General features: G+C 40.8%; 1 protein-coding gene across 2 annotated transcripts; it reads left to right on the forward strand.

The window, feature by feature from the left end:
- Window positions 1-433: 433 nt before the first annotated feature.
- Window positions 434-12,267, forward strand: LOC139755940 (glutamate receptor 2-like). Of its 2 annotated transcripts, XM_071674721.1 has the most exons (10): window positions 434-628; window positions 1,117-1,207; window positions 1,808-1,966; window positions 2,275-2,422; window positions 2,826-3,043; window positions 7,081-7,235; window positions 8,056-8,166; window positions 8,541-8,701; window positions 9,179-9,267; window positions 11,579-12,267. In XM_071674721.1, the coding sequence occupies exons 1-9, from the start codon at window positions 585-587 to the stop codon at window positions 9,265-9,267; spliced, it is 1,176 nt and encodes a 391-aa protein (XP_071530822.1). In that variant the 5' UTR covers window positions 434-584; the 3' UTR covers window positions 11,579-12,267. The 2 variants fall into 2 exon arrangements, 1 of the variants encoding a protein (XP_071530822.1); XR_011714215.1 differs by having other exon boundaries at window positions 8,541-9,267.
- The last annotated feature ends 326 nt before the right edge of the window (window positions 12,268-12,593 follow it).

The following is a 12,593-nucleotide window of genomic DNA, read 5'->3' on the forward strand; positions in this document are numbered from 1 at the left end:
GGACATACACCTTCATTCTTTTTTATCCTATGAGTCCCTAAGAAAATACTGTAGCGTAGCAGAGGTGGGAAAGTGGAGCAAAATTTTACGATAAGATTTTCCCTTCCTTCCAATCCGATCAATTTCCACGAGCTTATATCACAAAGTTATAGCTTTTGTTCATTCTCTTTCCTATTGGCTGGCGTTGCTCGTAAGAATAAAGGGTGGGTAGGGAGTCTTCTTTCTGTTCTGTCCACTTAGGAATAGATAGAAGTTATAATGAGATAACCTAGGCTTTACTCCTATTTAATCATACGTGATGAACTATGTCACAAACCAAGAACATTATAGTAATGTATTCATAACACGTGCATCCTTATAGTATTTGTATTTATCTTAGCATCTCCTTTTTTTCCCCTCTTATGAACGTATTATGGTTGCAGACCGTTAGGAATATTGCCCGTTAGAGTTAACTAGGGAGATACGGGAGAGTTCTGCCTGTGGGCCGAGTCTCGTCCTAAGTGCTCATACTCGCTCTCTTGCAGTGGATACCATGGATCGAGGTTGACGTCCAGGAAGACGAGACTGTCAAGGTGCTGGGACCTATGGCTAACCTTCTCGACATCTTAGCTGACAAGGTGAACTTCGAGTACGTAACAAAGCATGAGAAAACCACAAGAGGTGTACAGTACTACATGATAGAGTATTCCATAACAAGAGACCCGCATGTCATACGTAACGTTGTTTTTCTTCTTTTTTAAGTCAGTTATGACATACCTCTTGGAGCTTATAAGATTAGGTTCAGTGGTCTCCACTGTAGCACTGTAACGATTGGTTTCCCGCTTTTGTGTAAAAAAGAAAAAAACACTTGTACAAACAAGCTTAAAAACAAATGGTGGTGACATGGAGGTTATGGTTTTAAAGATGGGCCGACACTTACGAAGTGACGGTTTTGTATACAAGTGCAAAGAGACGAAGGGAGCAAGGAAGATGAGAAAAATGAGGACGATTGCAGTGCAAGAATAAAATAATGGGTGAACAAAGACAATAAAGGAGGATAGGGTTAGCTGACAAGAAAACCAGATAAAACAAACGTAAGGAGAACTATTCTGTACTGATCTTATTTTGTTTTCGCAGTTACGAGGTGGTTCAGTCGCCAGACCATCTGTGGGGCGCCCCTCAACCCAACGGTTCCTGGACTGGCATGCTGGGGATGCTTCAGAGAAAGGTGAATGTGGCGAGGATCCCGACTGACGGCTCTCATCATGTATATCCTGACTGTTGAGCTGTTTGTGGTCGGTTATGAATCATGAGTGAGCATAATTAGATATGCAAGGTAACCCATGAGTTAAATTCTGACAGACAAGTCCTCACATCAGTTTCAAATATGTGGTTCAAGGAAGGCAAATTCCTGCACAGACCATACATTCTCTACATGGCCACAGTCAAACTAGAAACAAGAATCAAAAAGTTCTATCTTGATTCACCATATACACCATGACAGGCTTAGACTGTAATGGTTCTGCTCCGTTAGATCAATTTTAGAACAACTGGCTTTACATTTTTAGATTTAATCCCATGTTAACTCAGTGGATCGCATGTATGAAGATATACACACAACAGTCTTTATTTTCAAGGAAGAATCTGTGAGATAAAAACACTAGCGTTGATTCGAAAAGGAATAACAGTCTCTTTCTTGGAATATTTCAAGATATTATCGATGTAAGAAATTCAGAAAATTGGTGCATCGAACACAATCATAAGAATTGGTAGCGATTTTAACATTACTGATGCACTGGTTCCGTCATTCCACATTCCTGCTACACAGGAGGTGGAAATAGTTCTCGGCCCTTCCTCGATGTCGCACCAGAGGGAGACAATTTGCGACTTCTCTGATCCCATCGTCACCGACGACTTCGCCATCCTCATGATCAGACCGACCCTACAGAACGACGTCAGTGGATTTCTAAAACCCTTCGCTATGGAGGTAAGTTGGCTGGATCTGAAGGTCTACAGTATAAGAAATATACCATGATTTATCGGCAATAAGTACTTAATGTAATCAACATATTCGATGGGGAAGTGATGGTTTGCTCATTAAGAATGGCACTACCTAGTCATTAAAAGGATTATACTTAAATGCTAATAAGAACTGGATATGTATTTTCATCATTACAGCGGGCTCACCACAAACGTCAAATGGATGACATTCAAAATCACTAGGAATTTTGACCAATTGCTCACAGAGTTCTGTCAGTTACCTCAAAATCATTGATCAATACTTGTGTCTTGAAGGTTTGGCTGCTGACGCTGGCGAGTCTTGTGAGTGTGATTTTGGCCATGACCTTCCTTGGATGGATGGAGAACGAAATCTACAGCCTCACCACACAGGACATCCACTTCAAGGCTACCATGTGGGCAATTCAAACCCTCTCACAAGAGAGTAAGTATGAACTAGATATTACCAGAACAGGGTTGTTAATCAGAGTGCAGTACGAGGTAATACATTCAACTCTCTACCTATAAACAAGTGTACATTATGATACACATACAGCTGGAAATATAGTTATGCGAAGACAGTTTCAGTAACTTTTAACAAATGAATTTTGGAAATAAATCCTTCTTGTGACTTTCTAATTAGCTGCAGAATTCATTAAGGATTCAAGTAACATCAGATGTAAGACAAAACAATTTTTCCAGTAGCTGTGAATGGCTGCTGAGGGGTTATAACACTTGGGGAAGATCACATCATCGTAATCTCGTGATTCTTTGTGTCCATAGAATTCTTCTCCTCCTACACGGAAGTCCCCATACCTATATCAATCAATTCTCCATCCCTGCCACAGGCTGTGAATGGCTGCCCAGGAAGGACGGAGGCCGCCTCATAGTGGTCACTTGGCTCCTGGCGTCCTTAGTGTTCATGTCCTCCTACAGTGGTATCCTCACAGCCATGCTCACTGTACCTCGCGTCACCATCCCCATAGACTCCATGGAGGACCTGGTGGCCCAGTCGGACCTGCCCTGGCAGTTTGAGGATGCCTCTTTGATGTATCTGTACCTCAAGGTAAGACGTAAACGCTTTTTGGATTTTCTTATCAACATAAAGCAAACTGTAGCTCGCAGTATAGATTTTCGTAGTCCTTACCTTACAAAATGATGAAATTTGTACAAGACAAGGTTACCTTTACATGAAAGTCTTTATACATGAGTAATTCATTCTTAAAGAAGAGATCTGCAAAAAGTGTTGTTTATGAAGATAAATTATGCTAAAGGGCGTATTTGAAGTGGTAAGCATATTGTTTGTTCTGCTTTAGCGAAATGAATCTAATATCTTTACAAAACTTGATATAATCTTGTGCAAATGTAGTAACCTATACAAAAAGAAAAGTCTTTGGTGAATCAGCATAATATAAGATTGTTAAGAACGAAAGAAATCTGGGGTACCTTATATTTTTTTGAATGGAAGACACGATCTAGTATCATCTCAAAACAAAATTCCATTAACTATGAAAAACTTCCAATGAAAGTCAAAATCATTTTCACTCCATCTTTCCATCTTCAATTTGGTCTCCCACTTCTTGTTCCCTCCACTTCTGACACATACGCCCTCTACGTCAACCTTTCCTCACTCATTCTCTCCATATGTCCAAACCATTTCAAGACACCCTCTTCTGCTCTCTCAACCACTCTTTTTGTTCCCATACATCTCCCTTACCGTTTCACTACTTACTCGGTTAAACCACCTCACACCACATATTGTCCCCAGACATTTCTTTTTCTACACATCCATCTTCCTCCGTACAACCCTATCTATAACACATGCCTCACAACCATATGATATTGTTGGAAATACTGTTCCTTCAAACATACCGTTTTTTACTCTCCGAGATAATGCTTTATCTTTCCACACGTCCTAATTTGCTTCCAAAATCTTTCCCCATCCTATGACTCACCTCCGCTTCCATGGTTCTATTCGCTGCCAAGTCTACTTCCATATATCTAAAACACTTCACTTTCTCCAGTTTTTCTCCATTCAAACTTACACCCTAACTAACTGATCCCTTAATCTTGTTTTTACTCACAACCTTTGGCAAGTTTCTCCCTTCACACATTCTTCCAAACTCAGTCACCAACTTCTGCAGTTTCTCACTCGAATCAACCATCGGTGCTGTATCATCCGCGAGCAACAATTGACTCACTTCCAGGCCCTCTCATCCCCCACAGACTACATACTCATCCATCTATCCAAAACTTGTATTTACCTCTCTCACAACCTCATCCAGAAGCAAATTAAACAACATGGTGACATCACACACTCTTACCACAGACCGACTCTCACTGGGAACCAATTACTCTCCTCTCCTCCTGCTCGTACACACTCATTTTACCCTTAATAAAATCTTCTTAGTGCTTCCAGCAGCTTACCTTTCACACCATATATTCTTAAGACCTTCCACAAAGCATCTCTATCAATCTTACCACATGCTTTCTCCTGATCCACAAATGACACATGCAAATCCATCTATCTTTCTAAGTATTTCTCACACACATTATTCAAAGAAAACATCTTATCCAGACATACTCTAACATTTCAGAAACCAGCAATGCCTCTCTCCAGTCTGATGCTGTGTACATGCCTCCTTTACAACTTAACAAGTGCACTAAATAATCTTATACTTCAGTAGTTTGAACGAACACTTTTATCCCCTTTGTTTATACACAGTGGCACTATATATGCATTAGCTACATCCTCAGGAATTTCACCATGATCCACATGTGCACTGAATATCCTCACCAACTAGTCAGTAATACAGTCACCCACTTTCTTGATAAATTCAACTACAATACCATCCATTCTCGGTGCCTTGCCGGATTTCACCTCCCGCAAGGCTTTCACCATCTCTTCTCTCTTCACAAAACCACTCTCCTTGACTCTCTCACTTCTCATACTACCCCGACCAAAACACCCTACATCTGCCATTCTGTCATCAAATACATCGAACAATCACTCCAAATATTCATTCTATCTCCACTTCATCACCTGCTATCACTTCCCCTTTTGCCCCCTTTACCGATGTTCCCATTTGTTCTCTTGTCTTACGCTCATTACTTACCTACTTCCAAAACATCTCTTTATTCTCCCTAAAGTTTGATGATACTCTCTCATCCCAGCTCTCATTTGTCCTCTTTTTCAACCCCTGCACCTTCCCCTTGACCTGGTGTCGTTTTCTCTTATACATTTCCCAATCATCTGCACTCCTTCCTTGTAAGTATCGTTCAAACGCCTCTCTTTTCTCTTTCACTACCAACTTTACTTCTTCATCCCACCACTCACTAACATTTCTAATCTGCCCACCTCCCACCTTTCGCATGCCACATGCATCTGTTGCACATGCCATCACTGCATCCCAGGGACCGTTACTCTTCTTACTCTATATGAATGACTAGCAAGAAAGTGTGGACTCCTACCTCAATACATCTGTAGATGATGCAAAGGTAAAGAGAAAAATGACAAGTGAGCAAGATTCCTTGAAATATCAAATGGACCTAAACAGGCGCCAAAGTTCGTCTGAGACGTGGTTAAGAAAAGTCAGCCCGAGTAAACGTAATGAGAGTCGGACAGAGTGAAAGAAAGCCTCAGTATTATTATCAGCTGGCGAGATATAAGCTTTAGGATTGCGTGTGTGTGAGAGGTGTTTGACAGTGAAATCATCCCTAACATGTCACCAGAGTCCTACATCAGATGATTTCTAAAGGAGACAGACTGTCTCCGGGAAATAATACAATAGCTTTCAAATATATGGATTAGGATATGATTAGTAAGCTGTTCATATTCTGCATAATACCAGGACTACAAATTTGCGCACCATGGATGAGAGATGGGTGAGTGGTGACATGATCACAAAAATTAAGTTTTTAACCCAGATTGATGATATAGACAGTAAACAGTTCCCCAAACGATATAGAAATAGAACAACCAGAGGATATATCATAACATTAAGCAAGGAACTTGCCACAAAAGATGTAGAAAATACTTCTATAGTATAGAGAGGCGGAAAAATGGAATAAGAAAAAAGAAAAGTGTTCTAGTGAATATGGAGAGCAAATAGAAATTCAAAAGGTTGAATGACAGTCGAGAATGTTTAAGTGATGTTGCCTTCCGAGTGTAAAACGCCCTCCTAGTGCAGAACAATTAGGTAATTCCACACTAACACATACATATACATACATACATACATACATACATACATACATACATACAAACACTCTGGTGTAGAGGTTAACGTTATTGACTATGTGTCATCACCTATTCGCCCTGGGTCGAGGTACTCGTCCCCACTGCTCATCATAGTTATTCATCCTCCATTCTCGGTTAGTTGATAAATGAGTACCTGCCTAATTTTAGTGTGTGTGTGTGTGTGTGTGTGTGTGTGTGTGTGTGTGTGTGTGTGTGTGTGTGTGTGTGTGTGTGTGTAGGAGGAAAAATGTACGTAGACACAAGTATAAAAGACAGGGCAACACTAGTGTAAAACTCTCTCCCATTAGTACCCAAATCGTCTTCACATCTAGTAATCACACATACATGGTTATGGCCAGAGACTATAACTTTCCCACCTCGAAGGTGACAACAGTGAGGAGTGAAACTTCACAACCATCAAGTTCTTTGACCTGTTAGTTGATGTCAACAATGAACAGTTCTCCCAAACATGCAAGTAACGTATTACAAAGAGGCCATACCACGAATTCAAGTCAGAAAATGTTATAAAATATATCATTAAAAAAGTTACTCATAAAATATCAGATTAGTAAATGATAAGAATATAGAAAGTGATTTTATTATCGATGCTGACAGGATACAAAAGTTTGACAAGTTTCCTGAGAGCAAGATGAGGACTCACGAGTGTATAAAACCGCCTCCACCAGTAGACACATAATTGTTGATTATGCACAAATCAACGAACCAGAGGCCAACTTACATCTCTTCTTTACACTTCATGTTATAACAGACCTTCATATGTGGCTATCAAGTTACTCAGAGGAATCAGTGAGTCCTAATTACTCTCTAAGTTGTCTCTCTCATTTACCTCATTATCTTACCAGGAGGCCACGGACGAGGTGAGGCAAAAGGTGTTCAAGAACTCCGCCGCTCCAGCAAAAAGGGACTGCTGGGAGGAGAGAGAACGCATCGCCCGGGGGGAGCTTGCTGCCATCTGTGACAGAACGAACATGAAAATGGCTATGTCGTCGCATTTCAGGTACATCGTAGACACATCATTTCTCGCTAGAATATATACGATGCTGGGTGAACCTTCCAGTGAAGAGATATTTGCCAAATTCCCAACGTTAGAATTCAGTGTAAATCTTGAAATACAGCCAATAGAACCAATTTCTTCTTCGAATGATTAATATAGGACTTGAAATACATTTTGCTAAGGAAACCAATGAAAGACAAATTTCTCTTTTGTCAGCCTTATTGCCTAAGATCTTCACATAATACATTGCCAGAAAACTACTGTACCCAAAACCCTTTACTTGAAAGCATCAACAGGAAAGGTCACTGTGAGGGAGCAATGGACAAAGCAGAGTTAGACATCTCGTCTCTGGTAAAAGAGTATTAATTATTCGTTAACAGTCCTTCAACCAGATCATATATATATATATATATATATATATATATATATATATATATATATATATATATATATATATATTATCCCAGGGGATAGGGGAGAAAGAATACTTCCCACGTATTCCCTGCGTGTCGTAAAAGGCGACTAAAAGGGGAGGGAGCGGGGGGCTGGAAATCCTCCCCTCTCTTTTTTTTTTTTTTAATTTTCCAAAACAAGGAACAGAGAAGGGGGCCAGGTGAGGATATTCCCTCAGAGGCCCAGTCCTCTGTTCTTAACGCTACCTTGCTAACGCGGGAAATGGAGAATAGTTTGAAAGAAAGATATATATATATATATATATATATATATATATATATATATATATATATATATATATATATATATATATATATATATATATATATATATATAAATGCTTCTTGTATTAAGAGACAATATTTTACAGCACAACTGGCAGTTGTCACCTGTATATCAGCCGGGAAAATGTCTACAGCAATGCCATGTTAGCCTTGGCCTTCACTACCAAGTCGACCTACCTCGCCAGAGCGAACCACGTGTGAGATTCTAATTTGCATGATCCATTTTTGAGCTTCACTCGAGATATGATGCAAGATGCCTTTGTGACATCACTCTTTGATTTAGCAATATTCAGCTCTGACTAAAAAGAAATTGTAAAAGAAACGGCTGCAACACATTTAAAGACAGAAGGCTAGATAGATTTCTAGTGAAGGGGGTCTAGTCAAGCCAAACGTCTTTAATGTCATGACTGATTCATGATGTTTTATGTACCTGAATCACTCTTAACAACAGGGAAAATGTTTAATGATTAGAAATATATTGGCACAAAATATGTTTATCTCTGTTGTGAGTACCTACTGAGACATCTAAGGAGCACATCTAATACAACGGAACACTTTGGTCTTCTTGCAGCGTCAACATCGCTAAAGAATCCGGTATCTTTAGCAAGTGGATAAACGATGAGGTCAACAACGCTAGCCAGTGTCTTCGTCCTCTAACCTCTACACAGACGGAGGGCATCTCACCTCTCAACATTGAGGCCTTGTCTGGTCCATTCCTGTTGCTTGCAGGTGGTATGTATGGTTCAGTCAGATGCCTTGATGTCGCAGGGGCTTCAGTCAGCCATATTTCACGACTTCAGCTTGTTCTTCTTCGAAAGGAAGTCTTAGATCAAGACTCATTTACTTTCACTAGTGTTGACTGGGTCATGTTGGATTATTATGCTATGATTACACTTAGTAATCAGTAGTCTTTCCAGATTCATTGATCAGATATGTGACACAAGCAAACTGATAGCGTTAAAGGAATCACCTCTGAAGGATTTTTTTGCTAAGGTTAAAGGTATAGAATTAAGGATATCCATTTGATGTTTGGAGCGGCAGGAGGGATGGAAGTGGCAGGAAGGAGGAAGGTATTATAGTTGTACCATGGTTGATGGAGTTGGTAGCATAGGTGAGAGTGATAGTTAATAAGACTATGATGTTCTTTATTCCATAGAGTTGTTCCAGCAGCAACTTACGTATGTGTGTGTGTCTACTCTCCCCCTCCAGGGATGGTAGCGGGCGTGCTGGTGTTCCTGACTGAGCTTGTGTCCTGGTGGGTTTCTGGTGATGACTCGACCCTCCCACTGGACGCTTAGGTTTGTCTATCTTGTGGTCTCTCTGTCTCTCTCTCTCTCTCTCTCTCTCTCTCTCTCTCTCTCTCTCTCTCTCTCTCTCTCTCTCTCTCTCTCTCTCTCTCTAAATCTCTTAGTTCACTTAAGTGTGCGTCTGTCCTACCTGCATCTCTAACTATTTCAAATACCACATATGATACAAATAACGCGAAAGAAATTCAAACTGAAACAGACCTAACGAAGCAGTCTGTGATAACGGAAGAGATCAGAAGCTCATGAATTAGTGTCGTAAGAATAGGAAGACATATGGATATTTCAGAGAGGGAGAGAATAGTAGTAGTGAGAGTCATTGTGAGAGTGACTGTGGTGAGAGCTGTAGTACTGATGATGATGACAGTGTTAAGTGAGTGGTGGTATAACAACGTGTCTGCTCTCCCTCCCAGGGATGTGTAGCGGGCGTATTGCTCTTCGTCACGGAAACTTTAGCACTAATTATGATTTTTTTTTTTTTTTTATACTTTGTCGCTGTCTCCCGCGTTTGCGAGGTAGCGCAAGGAAACAGACGAAAGAAATGGCCCAACCCACCCCCATACACATGTATATACATACGTCCACACACGCAAATATACATACCTACACAGCTTTCCATGGTTTACCCCAGGCGCTTCACATGCCTTGATTCAATCCACTGACAGCACGTCAGCCCCGGTATACCACATCGCTCCAATTCACTCTGTTCCTTGCCCTCCTTTCACCCTCCTGCATGTTCAGGCCCCGATCACACAAAATCTTTTTCACTCCATCTTTCCACCTCCAATTTGGTCTCCCTCTTCTCCTTGTTCCCTCCACCTCCGACACATATATCCTCTTGGTCAATCTTTCCTCACTCATCCTCTCCATGTGCCCAAACCACTTCAAAACACCCTCTTCTGCTCTCTCAACCACGCTCTTTTTATTTCCACACATCTCTCTTACCCTTACGTTACTCACTCGATCAAACCACCTCACACCACACATTGTCCTCAAACATCTCATTTCCAGCACATCCATCCTCCTGCGCACAACTCTATCCATAGCCCACGCCTCGCAACCATACAACATTGTTGGAACCACTATTCCTTCAAACATACCCATTTTTGCTTTCCGAGATAATGTTCTCGACTTCCACACATTCTTCAAGGCCCCCAGAATTTTCGCCCCCTCCCCCACCCTATGATCCACTTCCGCTTCCATGGTTCCATCCGCTGCAAGATCCACTCCCAGATATCTAAAACACTTCACTTCCTCCAGTTTTTCTCCATTCAAACTCACCTCCCAATTGACTTGACCCTCAACCCTACTGTACCTAATAACCTTGCTCTTATTCACATTTACTCTTAACTTTCTTCTTCCACACACTTTACCAAACTCAGTCACCAGCTTCTGCAGTTTCACACATGAATCAGCCACCAGCGCTGTGTCATCAGCGAACAACAACTGACTCACTTCCCAAGCTCTCTCATCCCCAACAGACTTCATACTTGCCCCTCTTTCCAAAACTCTTGCATTTACCTCCCTAACAACCCCATCCATAAACAAATTAAACAACCATGGAGACATCACACACCCCTGCCGCAAACCTACATTCACTGAGAACCAATCACTTTCCTCTCTTCCTACACGTACACATGCCTTACATCCTCGATAAAAACTTCTCACTGCTTCTAACAACTTTCCTCCCACACCATATATTCTTAATACCTTCCACAGAGCATCTCTATCAACTCTATCATATGCCTTCTCCAGATCCATAAATGCTACATACAAATCCATTTGCTTTTCTAAGTATTTCTCACATACATTCTTCAAAGCAAACACCTGATCCACACATCCTCTACCACTTCTGAAACCACACTGCTCTTCCCCAATCTGATGCTCTGTACATGCCTTCACCCTCTCAATCAATACCCTCCCATATAATTTACCAGGAATACTCAACAAACTTATACCTCTGTAATTTGAGCACTCACTCTTATCCCCTTTGCCTTTGTACAATGGCACTATGCACGCATTCCGCCAATCCTCAGGCACCTCACCATGAGTCATACATACATTAAATAACCTTACCAACCAGTCAACAATACAGTCACCCGCTTTTTTAATAAATTCCACTGCAATACCATCCAAACCTGCTGCCTTGCCGGCTTTCATCTTCCGCAAAGCTTTCACTACCTCTTCTCTGTTTACCAAATCATTTTCCCTAACCCTAACTAATTATGATAATGACAATAAATTTCTTAATCACATTCTATTCCAGCGTCATCTAATGCATTCTTCGTATTCTTCTTATATGCAGGAAACTCTCACAGGCCTCGTCAGTCTTGAATGATATAAGAAATTGATGTCAAGACTTCACAATCCATCACATGGAACTTGTCTACCCATGACGTCACAGGATACGACTCGATTGAAGCAATCACAACAATGAAGGGAACAGAGAACAACTCCACGCTGTCACAACCATTGGTGCTAGAAATGCACTACGACCTCATCTGATAAGAAGAAAAAATATAACATATACAAGTATAAAAGCATACAGTATGACCCAAAATTCGCACCCCATCGTGATTTCTTTTTTTTACACTGTGGCGCCCTATAGGATTCTGAATGATTACTAAGTAAACGTTATTACTAAAATATGTATCGAGTTTTGCTAGAAAAAAAATTTTCTGTTATTGTACAAGCCACGACCGAGGAACATCGAAGCATTAAAGCCAAATGTTCTGATGTCTGTGTCAATGTCTTCAAGACCGTTCAGGTATCGAACCTTCGTTGGTTAGAAAAGTGATACGAAATTGATATCCGACAATTCAAATACTGAATAAGACTTCAATGTGATATCATGATCCGTCTGGGACGCGACTTCTGGGTCACGCTGTATTACGTTCGGTCGTCAAGGCTTCTGCTGCAAGTGACTCATCTTCATTTGTCAAGATGTTCCAACTAATACAAGGATGTGCTAGATAATAAAGCTTCCAGCTAATACCATCTTTTTCCTATCTTTTTGATTTTTCAGTTAACAGTCCACTTATTTCTATCCTTCTCGTTTAATGTTTAAAAGATTAATGCATTCCCTGGTCTTGTACCGCCTACAACAACAGAGTTTGTTGACACACTTGCCGATAAAGAGCCCAAATGAAACCTTTAAAGCAGCTCAAGAAATCTAAGTCCTCAATCAGTACAGCAAGTTATTCCTGGGACCACACTGGCAGAGCGCAAGAGCCCTCTTGATAGTATATGAAGTTAGAATTTCCGGTTGTAACAACGAATGTGAATACATCTAAATGTTGAGTAATGGAAGGTATTGCATC

This window comes from Panulirus ornatus, chromosome 20 (assembly GCF_036320965.1).
Source record: "Panulirus ornatus isolate Po-2019 chromosome 20, ASM3632096v1, whole genome shotgun sequence".
NCBI classification, from domain to species: domain Eukaryota; kingdom Metazoa; phylum Arthropoda; class Malacostraca; order Decapoda; family Palinuridae; genus Panulirus; species Panulirus ornatus.